The following is a 21,866-nucleotide window of genomic DNA, read 5'->3' on the forward strand; positions in this document are numbered from 1 at the left end:
AAACTACTCTTAGAAGTACAATTTATCCCAAAAGTTACTCAAGTAGATGTAACGGAGTAAATGTAGCGCGTTACTACCCACCTCCATACTTGCCAACCCTCCCGGATTTTCCGGGAGACTCCCGAAATTCAGCGCCTCTCCCGAAAACCTCCCGGGACAAATTTTCTCCCGAAATTCAGGCGGACTCAGGTCCGCAAACAGCGTACCTGCCCAATCACGTTATAACTGTAGAATGATCAAGGGCGAGTTCTTGGTTTCTTATGTGGGTTTATTGTTAGACAGTTTCATTAACGTCCTCCCAGCGCGGTAACAACACACAACAACAGCAGTCACGTTTTTTGTCTACCGTAAAGCAGTTCGTCTGCCGTAAACAGCAATGTTGTGACACTCTTAAACAGGACAATACTGCGATCTAGTGCATTTGATGAAAGCACTTTTGTGCTTACCACACAGCAATGCATCATCAGAGAGGGTGTTCAGCATGGTTAGAAAATTAGTGACAGAGAATAGAACAAGGATGGACAATTCAACCCTTAACTCAACAATGAGTAGATGAGTGTTATGTGTGTGTGTATATGTGTGTATATATATATATATATATATATATGGCCCTGCGATGAGGTGGCGACTTGTCCAGGGTGTACCCCGCCTTCCGCCCGATTGTAGCTGAGATAGGTTCCAGCGTGACCCCGAAGGGAATAAGCGGTAGTGGATGGATGGATGGATGGAGATAGATATATATATATATATATATATATATATATATATATATATGAAATACTTGACTTAGTATTTCGTCAAGTATTTCTTATATATATATATATATATATATATATATATATATATATATAATAAAATAAATATACATTTATAGCTAGAATTCACTGGAAGTCAAGTATTTCTTATATATATATATATATATATATATATATATATATATATATATATATATATATGTCTTAATAAGGTTATCCAAAAAATAGTGCTCGATACCGTAGTAGAGCGCAATATATGTATGTGTGGGGAAAAAATCACAAGACTATTTCATCTCTACAGGCCTGTTTCATGAGGGGGGGTACCCTCAATCATCAGGAGATTTCTGATGATTGAGGGTACCCCCCCTCATGAAACAGGCCTGTAGAGATGAAATAGTCTTGTGATTTTTTTCCCACACATACATATATATATATATATATATATATATATATATATATATATATATATATATATATATGAAATACTTGACTTAGTATTTCGTCAAGTATTTCTTATATATATATATATATATATATATATATATATATATATATATATATATCCTGCCTTCCTTAAGCACACTTGTACACGAAGGCAGTAAGTTCAACACCTTCCGCTCATCAAAACTCTGAACACCAGGTTGACTGATGGAGGCCAGGTTTATTGACAATTGCAAGGGTAAAACTGTTGGACACAAACGTTGTAAATGTAAATGCATGAATTAAATGAACTTAATAATGTCATATCACAGACCACAGATTATCAAGTATTGCATTTGAATTAAATCTAAGTTTAACTTTGTCACACACCACTGTATGTTTTGTTATGATTAATAATACCAGTGACATATATGCTTTCTACTGTTTAAATTATCTTAAGTAACAGTACAACAAACGTCCACTAGATGGCGGCAGATGACAACAAATGAAAGTTAGCCGACGTGAACAGGTAATGCAATCAGAGATCGTCTAACATCATAAAACACACACATTTCACAGCTAAATATGACCCATTGTGTACTACAAACATTAAATATGGGTACATACCAACGATGCCACGAACAGCATAAGATGTGATAGTTTGCTGAGAAACACGAGGAATGAGGCGGAGTTGTGCGCACCTGTCTGAAATACTTCCAGAGTCTAAACACGTGACCTATCTGCGTGTTTCTTAAAGGTACAGCTCACTTAACAGAACCAACTGAAATGACTCGGAAATAAACACACACTAAATAAAGTCATCTTAATAACCGTGGCAGAACACTCCCCGCCTGGCATTATCAAATGTCATCACTTAAATGTCCCTACAGCTCTTATTGTTCCTAATCAGGAGCAAGAAGGAGGACTGTCTCTGAAATGGGACGCAGGAAGAGTTTAGTCCCATCTTTCCTGTAGACCTTGATCTCCACTTGCCGCACCTTACCGTCTTTGCTTGGAAAGACTTGAGTAATCAAGCCCAGAGGCCACTCGTTTCTTGCAAGCTGGTTGTCTTTGAGAAGGACAATACTCCCAAGCTGAAGGTCTGGGGTGGAGGCTGTCCACTTTCTCCGTGGTTGAAGTGATGCAAGGTATTGTTTCTTCCATCTACTCCAGAAAGTTTGGGCAAGATGTTGGACTTGACGCCACTGGGACTTGTGAAGGTCTTTGATCCAATCACCGACTGGGGCAGAAGGAATACTCACCTTTTGGGTGAGGAGGGTCGCTGGAGTAAGGATGAGGGGGTCGTCCGGGTCAGTCGACACTGGGATCAGAGGTCTGGCATTAATGATTGCAGCAACCTCTCCCATCAGTGTAGTGAGTGCTTCGTGAGTGAGTCGTGAAGCTCCCAGCTGGAGGAACATGGAGTCCAGAATCCTTCGTGCTACTCCAATCATCCTCTCCCATGAACCACCCATATGAGAGGCGTGAGGAGCGTTGAACTTCCATTCACATCCTTGATCCAAGAGATACTTCTCGACCGAAGCATTAATGATGTTTGAGGAGATCTTCAGCTCTTTACACGCGCTGACAAAGTTAGTTCCTCGGTCTGAACGAATAAGCTTCACAGGGCCCCTAACAGCAAGGAAACGCCGAAGAGCGTTGATGAAGCTTGACGTGTCGAGAGATTCTATTACCTCGATGTGGACAGCTCGAACACTCATGCAGGTAAATAACACTGCCCACCGTTTACTCTGAGCGAAGCCACCACTTGTACGTCGTGAAGACACAGCCCACGGTCCGAACACATCCAAGCCAACATTTGTGAATGGAGGTTCAGTAGAGAGGCGATCTTCCGGAAGGTCGGCCATCTTCTGTGTCTGATGGGGGCCTCGTAGTTTGTTATCGGGGAGACGGCGCCTTAGTGACTTGAAAGGCAGCGGAGCTACCCAGCTGTTGTTTTTATCTTTCTTTAAATTGTTTCTCATGATTTTCAAGAAAGAAATGTCCTCAATTGATGGAGCAACTTTGTCATCATCCCTTGTCTGTTGAAACACTGTGGAGCCCAACTCCTCAGCTTCTCGACTGCATGTAGGAATCCCTGTTGTCTGTATCTTAGGATAGTCTTTGTACTGAAACTGACTGCACCTCTCTTTCACCTGCAGGGTGTTTGGGCATGGTTGAAAGATGGAGGGGCGTTTCCATTCTGCTGTCTGAGTATAGAAGGCATTTACACTGTCTGGCTTGTGCACACCTCCCAGGCAGACGTTACCAACTATCACCCACCCCAGGTCGAGTTTCTGTGCATAAGGAGCATCTCGAGGGCCGTTCAACTGTTTGCGAACTTTGTGGGCTGCGATAATGTCTCGCCCTAGGAGAAGCATAATGGGTGTATTCTGTTCGAGCTCTGGGATGAATTGAGCAATAGACTTCAGGTGGGGGTGATTAGATGCAGCATTGGGAGTTGGGATCTCTGATCTATTGTTAGGGATGCCGTTGCATTCAACCAGACTTGGTAGAGGAAGACTGACTTTCCTGTCCATGGATTCGATCTGGTAACCTGTAGCTCTTCTCCCCATGGTTTCTGTTACTCCTGAACAGGTTCGGAGAGAGTATGGAGAGGGGGATCCTTGGACTTTGAAGGTGTCGAAGAACTCAGACCGGGCCAAGGATCTGTTGCTGTGTTCGTCAATGATAGCGTAGACCTTTATTGCCTTCTCTTGACGGTTGACGGGGTAGATTTTAACCAAACAGATTTTAGAACATGACCTGTCGTTTTGATCACCACCACAGACTGTAGTGCAGCTGCTGGCAACTTCTGAAGATGTTGGCTCCCCGCCATGCTTTGAAGAGGGGTATGGCTCCTCTGTCTGTGGTGCTGGTCCTGGATGAAGAGCAGAGTTATGTTTCTCACTCCCACATTCAGTGCATGTGGCCGTATACTTGCAGTCTCTAGCCATGTGTTTTGAAGATGTGCAACATTTAAAGCAGATCTTGTGTTCTCTGAGGAATGCTTTCCTTTCTTCTATGGGTTTATCTCGGAAAGCTCGACATTTCCTCAGAAGGTGGGGTTTTTTATGAATTGGGCAGTGACGTTCGGGGTTCTCAGCTTCATCACTGTGTTCTGTAGGAGAGACGTCCATCTTGTGGACTGATATTTCTTTTGGTTTGGTTGTTTTAAAGGTCTTGTCCGTCATTGCAATGTCAGCTTGAACAGCAAAGTTGAAACTAGGGTCATTTCTGATTTTAGCCTGATGGAAAATAAAGTCCACAAATACTTCAAAGGGAGGGAAAGAGACTCGACAACGTTCTTTGTAATCGGACCCAACAGACAGCCATTTCTCTTGCAGACTAGAGGGCAACTTCTGGACAAGACGACTTATTCCTCTGGCTGTGTCGAGGTAGTGAAGGCCGGGAAGAGTTCCATCTGTCTTGGCCGCCTGCAGTTCAATAAGAAGGTCACTGAGCTCATGAAGTTTTGCATAGTCTTTGTAGGTGATTTTGGGGAAGTTGCTGATGCGTTGGAAGAGTGCCTCTTCGACTACTTCAGGGGCTCCGTAGCATGCGTCCAGTCTGTCCCATATCATCTGAAGTCCTCTTTGAGGTTGGCTAGTGTTGACAGCTCGAATACGTTTTGCATGTTCTCCTGACTCTTTCCCAAGCCACTTGACCAGCAAATCCATTTCCTCGCTGCATGTTAGATGAAGTCCTCTTACTGCGTTTTGAAAGGACTGTTGCCAAGCGCTGTAACTCTCCGGCTGGTCGTTGAATTGGGTCATACATGTAGTAACCAGTTCACGTCGAGCGAAATATCTGATGACATCATTCATACCTGATCTGTCATGATGAGCATTATGAGGAGTGTTACTGGACATGGCGGGATACTGAAAACCATTATTACTTGATCCCTGTGGGTTATGATAACCTTGAGTATTCTTGAAGGGTAGGGGTGTGGTCATAGAGGGTTGTGGCTGCTTTACAGTTACTCTGCTTGCTGCTGTTTGTGTGATGTTGGAAGCAGCTGGCCTCTCTACTGCTATAGACTGGAGAGCATGGTGATAGTTTCTTGGTGCTGGGTCTAAACATAGATGGCTGATTTTATTTTGAGAAGGAAAATGAGGATGTGGATGCAGTGCCGGGGTTGAATGTGTGTGTAGCTGACCAACACTGTCCTGGATGAAGGGGTGAAGAGGGGCGTTGGATTGTGTGCCTCGCTCACGAGCACAAATCCTGAGCGTATTCTTCTAATGCTACAGACAAATGTTCTTTAGACTGTTCAGTGACATATTCTCTGGTCCGCTCTAGAGGGTCACAGGGAATCTCTTGAAGTGGTAGCTTCCTGCTACTTCGCACACTGCCATCCATGTTGAACGCTGCTTCTAGCGCCTCAGCCTCCGCTTCAGCTACAGCTGCATCTCTTTCTAGAGACAGTTTCATCATTCGTGCTTCTAATTGGGCTTTTTCCATTGCTAGGATCATGTCTTTTTCTGCAAAGTTCAGTCGTGCTTTTGCTACCTCTGCGTTGGCACGGGCTAAAGCCGCAGCATTCCCTGCAGATGATTTTGTGGAGCGTGATGTGTAGGATCTAGACTTCAGCGACGGCTCCTTTGAATCCATGATGTATGTTCAGCGTGAAACTGTGTTATCTTATGCGATGAAGTCGTTGTTTTACTATCCTGCCTTCCTTAAGCACACTTGTACACGAAGGCAGTAAGTTCAACACCTTCCGCTCATCAAAACTCTGAACACCAGGTTGACTGATGGAGGCCAGGTTTATTGACAATTGCAAGGGTAAAACTGTTGGACACAAACGTTGTAAATGTAAATGCATGAATTAAATGAACTTAATAATGTCATATCACAGACCACAGATTATCAAGTATTGCATTTGAATTAAATCTAAGTTTAACTTTGTCACACACCACTGTATGTTTTGTTATGATTAATAATACCAGTGACATATATGCTTTCTACTGTTTAAATTGTCTTAAGTAACAGTACAACAAACGTCCACTAGATGGCGGCAGATGACAACAAATGAAAGTTAGCCGACGTGAACAGGTAATGCAATCAGAGATCGTCTAACGTCATAAAACACACACATTTCACAGCTAAATATGACCCATTGTGTACTACAAACATTAAATATGGGTACATACCAACGATGCCACGAACAGCATAAGATGTGATAGTTTGCTGAGAAACACGAGGAATGAGGCGGAGTTGTGCGCACCTGTCTGAAATACTTCCGGAGTCTAAACACGTGACCTATCTGCGTGTTTCTTAAAGGTACAGCTCACTTAACAGAACCAACTGAAATGACTCGGAAATAAACACACACTAAATAAAGTCATCTTAATAACCGTGGCAGAACAATATATATATATATATATATATATATATATATATATATATATATATATATATATATATATATATATATATGAAATACTTGACTTGGTGAATTCTAGCTGTAAATATACTCCTCCCCTCTTAACCACGCCCCCAACCACGTCTCCCCGCACCCCACCTCCCGAAATCGGAGGTCTCAAGGTTGGCAAGTATGCCCACCTCTGGTCTAATGACTAAGATGGAAAATGTTTTCCACCAAAAATTGATTCATAATTTTTTTAAATTATTATTTGCCACCAAAATAATTTTTTATGTTACATTTTTTGTATTTGAGATTTTTATTTTTATTTTTTATTTTTTCTTGTTTGGAAATGTTTTTTATTTTTTTATTTTTGAAAAGACACAAATTTCTGTGCTGATATTGGACCGATATCAATATGGGATGGGGACAGTATAGCTACACATTTGCAAGTACTGTAAATCCAACTTTTACCGTATGATTTTTGACGAGCGATGTCACTTGTTGTCTTCCACGCTGACGCCAAAGTTTTTCAAATCTTTGCAGGCGCTATCAGAAACTCCAGAAGATAATGAAACCCTGGTAAGACCCCTCACCTTCCTCTCCTCCTCCTCCCCCCCGCCCCCGCCCCCGCCCCCTGCTGGGTGGATGTTTCTGTGCTGCTGCAGTCTGCATGGTTAAAGACTGCAGTGCCTTCTGGGAAATAAATCACACGCATCATTTCCCTCCATTCTTCTAACCTTTGCAAGCGTTTCCTTTTTCAAAAGGCTCATATTCTGCTTTTTTTCCCTGTCAGACGCAAGTTTGTAACACTTTTCGCCGAACTATCGAAAGTATTTTCTTACCTATTTGTACATGTTTCTGTGTATTTGTCCCACAATGTGAAATACGACCGTATTATAGTATTCATTCATTTTTGTCCTCAAAATTCTACACACAATACCCCATGACAATGTGAAAATGTTTCTTTTTTTTTTTTTTTTTAGAAATTTTAGCTAATTTATTACAAATAAGACATCTAGTGTATTTCCGCACATTTAGTTAGTTAAATGCAAAAATGAGCTCATATTTGGGTTTTATTTACTGTGTGTGTATCAAATTGACATAATTGTAAATGTATTGTGCGATTATGATGATAAAATGACGATGTACAGGTGATAAAATGTGCTGCTCCATATTAGAATACAATAGGTTCAGACGCCACATGCACGTCGCCGGTTGACCACCAGAGGTCACTGTTGTCAAGGTTATCTATCATGCTTCTGAAAAGCAGGAAATACTTAAAAAAAAAAGAATGAATTATTCATCTACCGAGTGGTTATTTGACACTGAAAATGATTAGTCAATTATTTAAAGAAATACATACATAAAAAAATATTTTTTTACATCTATGATGACTTTTTGCACATTATTTAGTTAGTTAAATGCAAAAAAATAGATCATATTTGGGTTTTATTTACTGTGTGTGTATCAGTTTATCCCAAAAGTTGCTTAAGTAAATGTAAAATTGTGTTTCCTCTTCACAAAAATACAAGTATAAGTACAACGTTTGTGGATTTAAACTACCGTATTTTCCGCACTATAAGGCGCACCTAAAAACCACAATTTTTCTCAAAAGCTGACAGTGCGCCTAATAACCCGGTGCGCTTTATTACGATTCATTTTCATAAAGTTTCGGTCTCGCAACTTCGGTAAACAGCCGCCATCTTTTTTCCCGGTAGAACAGGAAGCGCTTCTTCTTCTACGCAAGCAACCGCCAAGGAAAGCACTCGCCCCCATAGAACAGGAAGCGCTTCACCCGCCCCCATAGAACAGGAAGCGCTTCACCCGCCCCCGGAAGAAGAAGAAAAAACGCGCGGATATCACCGTACGTTTCATTTCCTGTTTACATCTGTAAAGACCACAAAATGGCTCCTACAAAACGATCCGGTTCATAAAAAGACGCAATCTCTCCATCCGCACACGGATTACTACCGTATTTCACAGCAACTGAACCGCACTGTGGAACGGGAGCACGTACGGTGAATATTCGCTCCACAGGGAATGAGAAGTCATCCTTCACTGTGGTTCTAGCTTGCCATGCTAACTTCCACCCATCCAAAAGAGACCTTTCCAGCCGGCGTCATCATAAAAGCTAACTCGAAGGGATGGATGGATGAAGAAAAGATGAGCGAGTGGTTAAGGGAAGTTTACGCGAAGAGGCCGGGTGGCTTTTTTCACACAGCTCCGAAGGCGAACACACCTTCACTAAGACGGGCAGATAGCGCCGGTCGACATACGCCAACATCTGCCAGTGGATCGTAAATGCCTGGGCAGATATTTCGGTCACAACTGTGGTCCGACCTTTCCGGAAGGCAGGATTCACAGAACTGCTGGACAACAGTGACACTGACTCCGGTGACTTCGACGAGACGGAACCGGCCATTTTGGATCCCGTATTCGCCCAACTTTTCAATTCGGACACCGAAGACGAAGAATTCGAAGGATTTACGAATGAAGAATAACTTCAGAAGGTGAGCGCTATGTTTATTTTGTGTGTTGTGACATTAACGTTCGAGCAACATTATGTTGCTATTGTTCTACACCATTTTGAATTTTACTATGTTTGTGATTGCACATTTGCGTACATTTTGGGACAGAGTTGTTAGAACGCTGGTTTTCAATATATTATTAAAGTTTGACTGAACTATCTGACTGTTTTTTTGACATTCACTTTAGCGCAGCGTTTTTTTGACATTCACTTTAGCGCAGCGTAGGCGCGGCTTTTAGTCCGGGGCGGCTTATTGGTGGACAAAATTATGAAATATGTAATTCATAGAAGGTGCGGCTAATAATCCGGTGCGCCTTATAGTGCGGAAAATACGGTACTCTGATGAGTACAGTTTATCCAAAAAGTTACTTAAGTAAATGTAACAAAGTAAAAACTGTGTTTCCTCTCTACAGAAATATCAAGTAAAAGTAAAAAGTAAGTTGGATTAAAACTACTTTGACAAGTACGATTAATCCACAAAGTTACTTAAGTAAATGTAACAGAATAAAAGTAGCGTTTCCTCTTCACAAAAATACTCGAGTAAAAGTAAAAAGTATGTTGTATTTAAACTACTCTGATGAGTACAGTTTATCCAAAAGGTTACTTAAGTAAATGTAACAAAGTAAAATTGTTTCCTCTCTACAGAAATATCAAGTAAAAGTAAAAAGTATGTTGTATTAAAACTACTCTGACGAGTACAATTAATCCACAAAGTTACTTAAGTAAATGTAACAAAGTAAAAGTAGTGTTTCCTCTCCACAAAAATACTCATGTAAAAGTAAAAAGTATGTTGGATTAAAACTACTTTGACAAGTACAATTAATCGACAAAGTTACTTAAGTAAATGTAACAAAGTAAAATTGTGTTTCCTCTCTACAGAAATATCGAGTAAAAGTAAAAAGTATGTGGACTAAAATGACGATGTACAGGCGATAAAATGTGCTGCTCCATATTAGAATACAATCGGTTCAGATGCCACATGCACGTCGCCAGCTGACCACCAGAGGTCACTGTTGTCAAGGTTATCTATCATGCTTCTGAAAAGCCGGAAATATTAAAAAAAATAATGAATTATTCATCAACTGAGTGGTTATTTGACACTGAAAATTAATAAAGTAAATTATTTAAAGAAATACATACTTAAAAAAAATATTCACTTTTATAATGACTTTTTGCACATTATTTAGTTTGTTAAATGCAAAAATGAGCTCATATTTGGGTTTTATTTACTGTGTGTGTATCAGATAGACCTAATTATAAATGTATTGTGCGATGATGATGATAAAATGACGATGTACAGGTGATAAAATGTGCTGCTCCATATTATAATACAATAGGTTCAGACGCCACATGCGTGTCGCCAGCTGACCACCAGGGGTCACTGTTGTCAAGGTGATGCGTCATGAAAATGATGAACCATTCATCAACTGGGACTGGTTATTATTTGACACTTGTATGTACAAATATTTTACAATAATATTTTTTATGACCACTTAGTGTACATTATTTATTATTTATTTATTTATTTCAATGGCGTCATATTTGAGTGTCAGATTGTAATTGTGTGAATGCTCCAAAGCTGAGCTGCTTCTTCTTCTCCAGATTTTGGCGCGCTCTATTTTCCACATTTCTCATCCGATTCAAACTGTTCCAACTTCAAACTGTTTGAATTTCCCAGATTTCCAGGTTTTCCAGGACATTTTTCCCCATTCAAAATGAATTATCCATTTTTCAAACTTCCGCATTTCGCACAGTTTTCAACCTATTTAAACCATCAACACATTCCACTCATTCCAACTAACACTTTCCCAAGTTCCAAACCAAATTCCGTTTTTCCTGGAAATTCAAACTCCTCAACATTTAAACCATTCCAACTATTCTTCCATTCATACTACATGAATTGGAGCATTCACACGTAATTGCCTCATCCAGTTGTGAATAGTATGCTAATAATGAAGAGTGTGCTGTTTGCTACTGTGGCTTCTTCCTCTGCATGACTTTCCTCTCACTTCCTGGTTGCCACATGGATCTTCACCCTTCCTGGTGTCCCGTGTCGTCCAGGCTGCTCAGCAGCTTCCTTCTTATACTTCCTTTAATTATCTGTGTGTTGCAGTTTTGGCGACCTGCTCTCCTTCACGCTGACGGCCTTCGTGGAGCTGATGGACCACGGCATCGTCTCCTGGGACACTTTCTCCGTGACCTTCATCAAGAAGGTCAGCGGTTACGTCGGCCATAACATTAGGCACACCCGCATAGAAATTAACTTCTTTTTTGACGCACAATTTGTGATGTACAACCTTTTACTGTGCTGTTATTCTTTAGGACACATGATGGCGCTGTTGTTATAAACTAAGTTGCACTGACTTGAAATTTCTCACGCCACAAAACACCCTGTGTAACTTTAGGGTCTTCACATGAACGGCTCGGACAAAAACACACCGAGAAAAAAGACGGCCGCTCTTCAGCACAATGTTTGCAGGACTAATTGTCCATAAGTCATTGATTATTTCACACATTATACAAAAAATTTATCAATGTGTTACAAACCCTGTTTCCATATGAGTTGGGAAATTGTGTTAGATATAAATATAAACGGAATACAATGATTTGCAAATCCTTTTCAACCCATATTCAGTTGAATATGCTACAAAGACAACATATTTGATGTTCAAACTGATAAACTTTTTTTTTTTTTGCAAATAATCATTAACTTTAGAATTTGATGCCAGCAACACGTGACAAAGAAGTTGGGAAAGGTGGCAATAAATACTGATAAAGTTGAGGAATGCTCATCAAACACTTATTTGGAACATCCCACAGGTGTGCAGGCTAATTGGGAACAGGTGGGTGCCATGATTGGGGATAAAAACAGCTTCCCAAAAAATGCTCAGTCTTTCACAAGAAAGGATGGGGCGAGGTACACCCCTTTGTCCACAACTGCGTGAGCAAAAAGTCAAACAGTTTAAGAACAACGTTTCTCAAAGTGCAATTGCAAGAAATTGAGGGATTTCAACATCTACGCTCCATAATATCATCAAAAGGTTCAGAGAATCTGGAGAAATCACTCCACGTAAGCGGCATGGCCGGAAACCAACATTGAATGACCGTGACCTTCCATCCCTCAGATGGTACTGTATCAAAAAGCGACATCAATCTCTAAAGGATATCACCACATGGGCTCAGGAACACTTCAGAAAACCACTGTCCATACTTGCCAACCCTCCCGGATTTTCCGGGAGACTCCCGAAATTCAGCACCTCTCCTGAAAACCTCCCGGGACAAATTTTCTCCCGAAATTCAGGCGGACCTGAGTGACTGTCGACAGCCTGTTTTCACGTCCGCTTTCCCACAATAAAACAGCATGCCTGCCCAATCACGTTATAACTGTAGAATGATGGAGGGCGAGTTCTTAGTTTCTTATGTGGCTTTATTGTTAGGCAGTTTCATTAACGTCCTCCCAGCGCGGCAACAACACACAACAACAGCAGTCATGTTTTATTCAACCGTAAAGCAGTTCGTCTGCCGTAAACAGCAATGTTGTGACACTCTTAAACAGGACAATACTGCCATCTACTGTACATGCATATGTGACAATAACATCTACGGCTTTTAAAGAATGCAGTGCACAACTGCGCACACAACGAGACGAATCAGAATGCATCATCAGAGAGGGTGTTCAGCATGGTTAGAAAAATAGTGACAGAGAATAGAACAAGGATGGACAATTCAACCCTTAACTCAACAATGAGTAGATGAGTGTTGTGTGTGTATATGTTTAAATAAATGAACACTGAAATTCAAGTATTTCTCATATATATATATATATATATATATATATATATATATATATATACACATAATAAAATAAATATATATATTTATAGCTAGAATTCACTGAAAGCCAAGTATTTCTTATATATATATATATATATATATATATATATATATATATATATATATATATATATATATATACATATATATATATATGAAATACTTGACTTGGTGAATTCTAGCTGTAAATATACTCCTCCCCTCTTAACCACGCCCACGCCCCCGCCAAACCCCCCCAGCCCCCTCCCGAAATCGGAGGTCTCAAGGTTGGCAAGTATGCCACTGTCACTAAATACAGTTGGTCGCTACATCTGTAAGTGCAAGTTAAAACTCTCCTATGTAAAGCGAAAACCGTTTATCAACAACACCCAGAAACGCCGTCGGCTTCTCTGGGCCCGAGATCATCTAAGATGGACTCATGCAAAGTGGAAAAGTGCTCTGTGGTCTGACGAGTCCACATTTCAAATTGTTTTTGGAAATATTCGACATCGTGTCATCCGGACCAAAGGGGAAGCGAACCATCCGGATTGTTATAGGCGCAAAGTTGAAAAGCCAGCATGTGTGATGGTATGGGGGTGTATTATTGCCCAAGGCATGGGTAACTTACACATCTGTGAAGGCACCATTAATGCTGAAAGGTACATACAGGTTTTGGAACAACATATGCTGCCATCTAAGCGCCGTCCTTTTCATGGACGCCCCTGCTTATTTCAGCAAGACAATGCCAAGCCACATTCAGCACGTGTTACAACGCGTGGCTTCGTAAAAAAAGACTGCGGGTACTTTCCTGGCCCACCTGCAGTCCAAACCTGTCTCCCATCGAAAATGTGTGGCGCATTATGAAGCGTAAAATACGACAGCGGAGACCCCGGACTGTTGAACGACTGAAGCTCTACATAAAACAAGAATGGGAAAGAATTCCACTTTCAAAGCTTCAACAATTAGTTTCCTCAGTTCCCAATCGTTTACTGAGTGTTGTTAAAAGGAAAGGCCATGTAACACAGTGGTGAACATGCCCTTTCCCAACTACTTTGGCACGTGTTGCAGCCATGAAATTCTAAGTTAATTATTATTTGCAAAAAAATAAAATAAAGTTTATGAGTTTGAACATCAAATATGTTGTCTTTGTAGTGCATTCAATTGAATATGGGTTGAAAAGGATTTGCAAATCATTGTATTCTGTTTATATTTACATCTAACACAATTTCCCAACTCATATGGAAACGGGGTTTGTACTACTAGCAGTGAAGTACTACTAGTAGTTATGTAGGCGTGCCTAATGAAGTGTCCTCCGTGCAGATCGCCAGCTTCGTGAACAAGTCCGCCATGGACACGGCCGTGCTGCAGCGCTCGCTGGCCATCCTGGAGTCCATGGTGCTGAACAGCCAGGACCTGTACCACAAGGTGGCGCAGGAGATCACCATAGGACAGCTCATACCACATCTTCAGGGGTGAGTGGGTGTGTGGGGGGTGGGGGGTGTTGTTGTGTTCCCTGACACTAAAGTGGTGGTGTGACCAGGACGGACCAGGACATCCAGACCTACACCGTCGCCGTCATCAACGCCCTCTTCCTCAAAGCCCCCGAGGAGAGGAGACAAGTGAGCATCCTTCTTTCCTTCCTCACCTGATGGTCACATGACCACTCCCCCCATCTGCCTGCTTCAATAATGCATGAAGCCTTTTTCCATCCCTTCTTTCTTCTCCCTTTTTTTTCTTCTCTGCATTCACTCACCAAAAACAGAATACATCCATTTTTTACTGCTTGTCCCATTATGGTTAATATAAAAACTATTATACTTTTATATTAGTAACAGTATAGTTTTTATTTAAACTATTAAAATGTTCTTAATGTTTGATTATGTCAAAATAATGTTTATAATCTCCATAAACTTTCCCATTCTTTTGTCTTATTACATTTTGCAGTTTGGCTGGTTATGAATAACATGTTAATAGTTATTAACATAAAGACTAGTAGTTAACATGAAACTATAATAATTAATAACATAATACCTATAAGAGTTAAGAAACTGTACTAGGTATTAACATAAACACGAATAGTTATCATAAAACTATAATAGTTAATAACATAATTATAATAGTTAAAAACTATATTTATATAAACTAATAGTTACCATAACATTATAATAGTTAATAACATAACTATTATATTTAAAAACCTAAAACCTATAATAGTTTATAACAAAAAAACGAATGTTATTATCATAAAAATAGTTGCCATAAAACTATAATACTTAAAAAACTTATAAACTATAATAGTTAATACCATAAAAACTGTTATTAACCTAGACATAGTTACCATAAAACTATAGCAGTTAATAACATAATTATTATAATAAACAACCTAAAGACTATAATAGTTAATAACACAACTACAATAGTTAAAAACTTAAAAACTGTAATAGTTAACACAATAAACTGTTATTAACATAATGTTAGTTACCATAAAACTATAATAGTTTAGAACATTAAAACTGTTAACATAAAATAGTTACCGTAAATTAGTTAATAACATAAATATAATAGCTAAAAACTATAATTGTTAATACCATAAAAACTGTAATGTTAACATAAAAATTGTTAACATAACTATAATAGTTAAAAACTAATAAAATAACTATGATAATTAAAAACCTAAAAACTATATTAGTTAATAACATAACTATAATAGTTAAAAACGTACACTATAACACTAAAAAACGAAGTTAAAAACTTAATCTATAATAGTTAATAACATAAAACTAATAGTTAACATAAAACTATAAGAGTTAATAACATAACTATAAAAGATAATATAACAACAATAATAGTTAATAACATAACTATAATATTTAATTTAAAACTATATCAGTTAACAACATAACTATAATAGATAATATAACAACTATAATAGTTAACATTAAACTAATACTTAACATGACATCTATAATAGTTAATAACATAACTATAATAGATAATATAACAACTATAATAGTTAACATTAAACTAATACTTAACATGACATCTATAATAGTTAATAACATAACTATAATAGATAATATAACAACTATAATAGTTAACATTAAACTAATACTTATTAACATAACACCTACAATAGTTAATAACATAACTATAATAGATAATATAACAACTATAATAGTTAACATTAAACTAATACTTAACACCTATAATAGTTAATAACAACTATGATAGATAATATAACAACTATAATAGTTAACATTAAACTAATACTTATTAACATAACACCTATAAGAGTTAATAACATAACTATAATAGATAATATAACAACTCTAATAGTTAACATTAAACTAATACTATTAACATAACACCTATAATAGTTAATAACATAACTATAATAGATAATATAATGACTCTAATAGTTAACATTAAACTAATAATATTAACATAACACCTATAATAGTTAATAACATAACTATAATAGATAATATAACGACTATAATAGTAAGTTAACTATAGTTAATAACATAACTATAATAGATAATATAACGACTATAATAGTAAGTTAACTATAGTTAATAACATAACAGATAATATAACTACTATAATAGTAAGTTAACTATAGTTAATAACATAACAGATAATATAACTACTATAATAGTAAGTTAACTATAGTTAATAACATAACAGGTAATATAACAACTATAATAGTTAACATTAAACTAATACTTAACATAACACCTATAATAGTTAATAACATAACTATAATAGATAATATGACGATTATAATAGTAAGTTAACTATAGTTAATAACATAACTATAATAGATAATATAACGACTATAATAGTTAACATTAATCTAATACTTAACATAACACCTATAAGAGTTAATAACATAACTATAATAGATAATATAACGACTATAATAGTTAACATTAATCTAATACTTAACATAACACCTATAATAGTTAATAAAATAACTATAATAGATAATATAATGACTATAATAGTAATAGTTAACTATAGTTAATAACATAAAAACTGTAATAGTTCAAAGTGTGGTGAGATATTGACCAGGTGGTGGTGGTGGGGTGATACTAGAGTCTTGAGTATGGAGTAGGGATGGTTAGCGTTCACAATTGAACAGATACGCTACCAATTCCCGGTAGCTTGAAACGGATACAGTACTCAACGGTAACAGTTTTCGATATTTTAATGTGGGTTGATAAATATGAATAGTTAACATATCTATAAATGAAGTGGTTATGATGCCATACTTTGTTTTTTTATGATAATAACATATCTATAAATGAAGTGGTTATGATGTCATACTTTGTTGTTTTTTTTGATAATAACATATCTATAAATGAAGTGGTTACGACGTCATACCTTGTTTTTAATTATCACTTTTCCGAGTCTCCTTTGCAAGTGTGACATTCTTCTTCTGGTGCCTTCCAGGAGATGGCGCACATCTTGGCCCAGAAGCAACTGCGCTCCATCATTCTCAGTGTAAGCCTTGACTCCGCCCACTTTGTGCCCCCTCGTCCAATGGCGTTTTCTGGAAACCAAAGTGTCCTCCACCTTGCGTCCAGAACGTGATCCGGAGCACGACGGCCATCAACGAGGAGATGGCCCACCAGCTGTACGTGCTGCAGGTGCTGACCTTCAACCTGCTGGAGGACCGCATGATGACCAAGATGGACCCCCAGGACCAGGCTCAGAGGGACATCATCTTCGAGCTGAGGAGGATCGCCTTCGACGTGGAGTGCGAGCCCAACCACGGCGGCAGCATGGAGAAGCGCAAGTCCATGTACACGCGCGACTACAAGAAGCTGGGCTTCATCGTAAGACACCCACTAGTTGAAATCATGACTTTGGACCTGTGTGTGTGTGATGGAACGTGCTCCTTTCATGCAGAACCACGTCAACCCAGCAGTGGACTTCACCCAGATTCCTCCAGGAATGTTGGCCCTGGACAACATGCTCTACTTCGCCAGGCACCACCAGGACGCCTACATCAGGGTCAGCACTTTTCATTGCTCCCCACTCCAAAAAACACTTAAATAAGTCATTGTAGATTTTATTTAGACAAAATAACTATCATTTGTATTCCTATTCTTCATTCTATTTAATTTTTGTTTTATTCTGTATTTTTTTACAGATAAAATAAATAGATAAATTATATTCATATTTTAAATTGTATTACATGTTTATTTTTAATTCAAATAAATAACTATATAATTTTTTATATATATTTTTTATTTTATTTAATTTAGTTTTTTTCTAAAAAACTTTATTCAAATAGAATAAATACATATTTTATATTTACAGTTTTCATTCTATTTAATTTTGGTTATAATTTTTAATGAATTATATTCATATTTTACATTTTATGAAATGTTTATTTTTAATTCAAATAACTATATAATTTATATCCATATTTTTTTTCTATTTAGTTTAGTGTTTTATACAAAACCTTATTCAAATAGAATACATACATATTTTATATTTACACTTTTCATTTAATTTAATTTTGGTTTTAATATTTTATTCAATTAAAATTGATACATATTTGATATTCATATTTTTCATTCTATTTAATTTTGGTGTTTTATTTTAATTCAACTGAAAATATAATTTGTATTCATATATTTTATTCGAATAAATTTTTGTTTTATTTAATTTTTTATTTAAATGAAATAAATATATCAATTATATTCATTATTTTAATTCTACTACATTTTCGTGTTATTTTCTGTTCAAATAAAATATCTAATTTGTATTTATATTTTTCATTCTATTTCATTTTGGTTTTATAAAAAATTGTATTCAAATAAAATGAACACTTATATCCATAGTTTTCATTCTATTATATATATATATATATACTGTATATATATATATATATATATATATATATATATATATATATATATACTGTAATAGTTGACAAAACAACATTTTTGCACAGTCTGCCCAGTGTGCAGTCATTTTAGTTTTATTTAATTTTTAAATAAAATAAAATAAATATATAAATTATATTCATAAATGTTTCGTTCCATTTAGTTTTGTTTTTATTGTATTTTTGTTAAAAATATATAATTTATATTTGAATAATGTATTCTATTCAATTTTGTATTTTAATTTTATATTTAATGCTTTATTCTTTGCGTTAATTTTTGTTGAAATAAAATAATTTAATTTACCGTATTTTCCGGACTATATAGCGCACCGGTAAATAAGCCGCACCCACTAAATTTTAGGGAAAAAACCTAAACAATTTCCATAAATTAGCTGCACCGGACTATAAGCCGCAGATATTTACATTGTGAAATCAGTTATTTACACAGAATGTTTATTTACAAAACTTAATGCTTTTCAAACGATGTCTTTAACACGGCAGTAAAATGGCTGATCAAACAAAACAGACGTCATGGTCATGGACCCACTAGCTGTGGAAACTAGCTCTCCAATCAGCAAAACAGACTCAATAACTCCACGGTGGTGTTTTGGTGTATTTGTGAAAGTGAAACAATACAAAAAGAATGCCATTGTAAGTTGCATAAATATATAAATTAGCATAGAGACTCGTAAACGTGTTAGCATATTAGATAATGCTAACAAAGATTACTTTATGATATACAAATATGCATGAAAACACTACTATTTTACATGGGACGGTTTAGTAAGTATGAATAGTTTTAGTTATATTGTAAAACTTACAAACGTTCCTTGGACTGATGAATGAAGAATCCATACGAGTAAAAAAGACGGAAGAGAAATTGTACTAAAATCATAGATTAGCTGCACCGTTTTATAAACTGCAGGAAAAATATAGTCAGGAATTTACAGTGTATTCATATTTTTTTTTCCATTTAATTTTGGTTTGATAAAATGTTTTATTCAAATAAAACATTACATTCTATTTCTTTTAGATTTTTTTCAAGTAAGATAAATATATAAATCATATTTCTCCTTCAATTTTGGTTTTATTTTATTCAAATATAATGAGTATATATTTTATATTTTTCATTCTATTTAATGTTGTTTTTATCATTCTATTTTTTAATCAAATAAAATAAACAATAATATTCTAATAGTTTTTCTGTCCAATTTTAGTATTTATTTTGTTATTCAAATAAAATAGATATATGAATAATATTCATATTTTTCATTCCATTTAATTTTTGTTCCTGCAATAAAAATAGTTTTTTTTTTTTAAATATATATTTATTCACTTCTTTTTCTTTTGTTTAATTTGATCTTACAACCAAAAAATATATATATTTATTTTGTTTTAAATAATAAATATGTTGTAGTCAGATTTTTTCATATTTGTGTCATTCTCAATTTTTTGAGACATAATACATTTTTCAAAATAATATTTTTTATCAGTACAAGGTGCTTTTAAATTCATGGCCTTTTTTTCTATTTCTAATGGCAGTGCGTCAAAGAAAAAGAAAGTAAAAGTAAAACATAATTTAAAAAAAAAAAATAATAATAATAATTTGTGTAAATATTTTTGTTTGAATCTGGCCATGAAGAAGATGACCCGAATGTTTTTTTTGTTTCCTTTTCTAGATCGTTCTGGAAAACAGCAGCCGAGAAGACAAGCACGAGTGTCCGTTTGGCCGCAGCAGCATCGAACTCACCAAGATGCTCTGCGAGATCCTGAAAGTGGGCGAGCTTCGTAAGTCTGACACACACACACAAAGTGTAAAGCAGCTCTTATTTTGTAGGAGCTGATTATGGTTCATATTTCATAGAGTCAAATAACAGGACTGTTTACAATCGATGGGCCTTTTTGTGCTTTGAGCGGCGCTCCAGACTGCCCCCTGCTGCTCTCTGCTCTCACTTTTCCTCGGTGACTTTTTGGGGCTTTTTTCATCGACGTGGCCTTTAGTGCACCGAGCTGCATTGCGGGGGGGCTTCACTCCTAAAGACGGAAGTACGCCTCCAAAAAAACTGTCCGTTTTGTTTCACACTGTTGCTTTGATCAATATTTATTGATAACCATTGATGTTCATACAGAAGCATGTTAATATATTATAATATATTAGTACTAATATATTATAATATATTAGTACAATATATTATAATATATTAGTACAAATATACTATAATATATTAACATGCTTCTGTATGAACATCAATCATAATTCATAACAACAACTTATTCATGTGGATGATCACAATTCTGAGGCTTGTGAACGCACCACACTCACCGTGTCATCTGATTGGTGCACAATGAGGAAGTGCTGACTTGTTGCTATAGCGACCTTCGAGAAGCTATAGCAATATATTACATGTACAATATCACTACTACTACATTACTTACACTATATTACTTGTACAATATCACTACTACTACATTACTTACACTATATTACATGTACAATATCACTACTACTACATTACTTACACTATATTACTTGCACAATATCACTACTACTACATTACTTACACTATATTACATGTACAATATCACTACTACTACATTACTTACTCTATATTACATGTACAATATCACTACTACTACATTACTTACTCTATATTACATGTACAATATCACTACTACTACATTACTTACAATATATTACTTGTACAATATCACTACTACTACATTACTTACACTATATTACTTGTACAATATCACTACTACTACATTACTTACACTATATTACATGTACAATATCACTACTACTACATTACTTACAATATATTACTTGTACAATATCACTACTACTACATTACTTACACTATATTACTTGTACAATATCACTACTACTACATTACTTACACTATATTACATGTACAATATCACTACTACTACATTACTTACACTATATTACTTGTACAATATCACTACTACTACATTACTTACACTATATTACATGTACAATATCACTACTACTACATTACTTACAATATATTACTTGTACAATATCACTACTACTACATTACTTACACTATATTACTTGTA

The 21,866-nt window shown here is 36.2% G+C and overlaps 1 protein-coding gene across 1 annotated transcript in view; it reads left to right on the plus strand.

The window, feature by feature from the left end:
• elmo1 (engulfment and cell motility 1 (ced-12 homolog, C. elegans)) overlaps positions 1 to 21,866 on the plus strand; it is a 134,568-nt gene that overhangs the window by 81,628 nt on the left and 31,074 nt on the right. The window contains exons 7-14 of the mRNA XM_061931101.1: positions 7,090 to 7,125; positions 11,187 to 11,286; positions 14,207 to 14,358; positions 14,427 to 14,505; positions 17,342 to 17,392; positions 17,476 to 17,727; positions 17,801 to 17,905; positions 20,465 to 20,573. Of these exons, the coding sequence (XP_061787085.1) occupies positions 7,090 to 7,125; positions 11,187 to 11,286; positions 14,207 to 14,358; positions 14,427 to 14,505; positions 17,342 to 17,392; positions 17,476 to 17,727; positions 17,801 to 17,905; positions 20,465 to 20,573 (884 nt within the window). The remainder of the gene's footprint in view (positions 1 to 7,089; positions 7,126 to 11,186; positions 11,287 to 14,206; positions 14,359 to 14,426; positions 14,506 to 17,341; positions 17,393 to 17,475; positions 17,728 to 17,800; positions 17,906 to 20,464; positions 20,574 to 21,866) is intronic.

This window comes from Nerophis lumbriciformis, linkage group LG37 (genome assembly GCF_033978685.3).
Source record: "Nerophis lumbriciformis linkage group LG37, RoL_Nlum_v2.1, whole genome shotgun sequence".
Lineage (NCBI taxonomy): Eukaryota > Metazoa > Chordata > Actinopteri > Syngnathiformes > Syngnathidae > Nerophis > Nerophis lumbriciformis.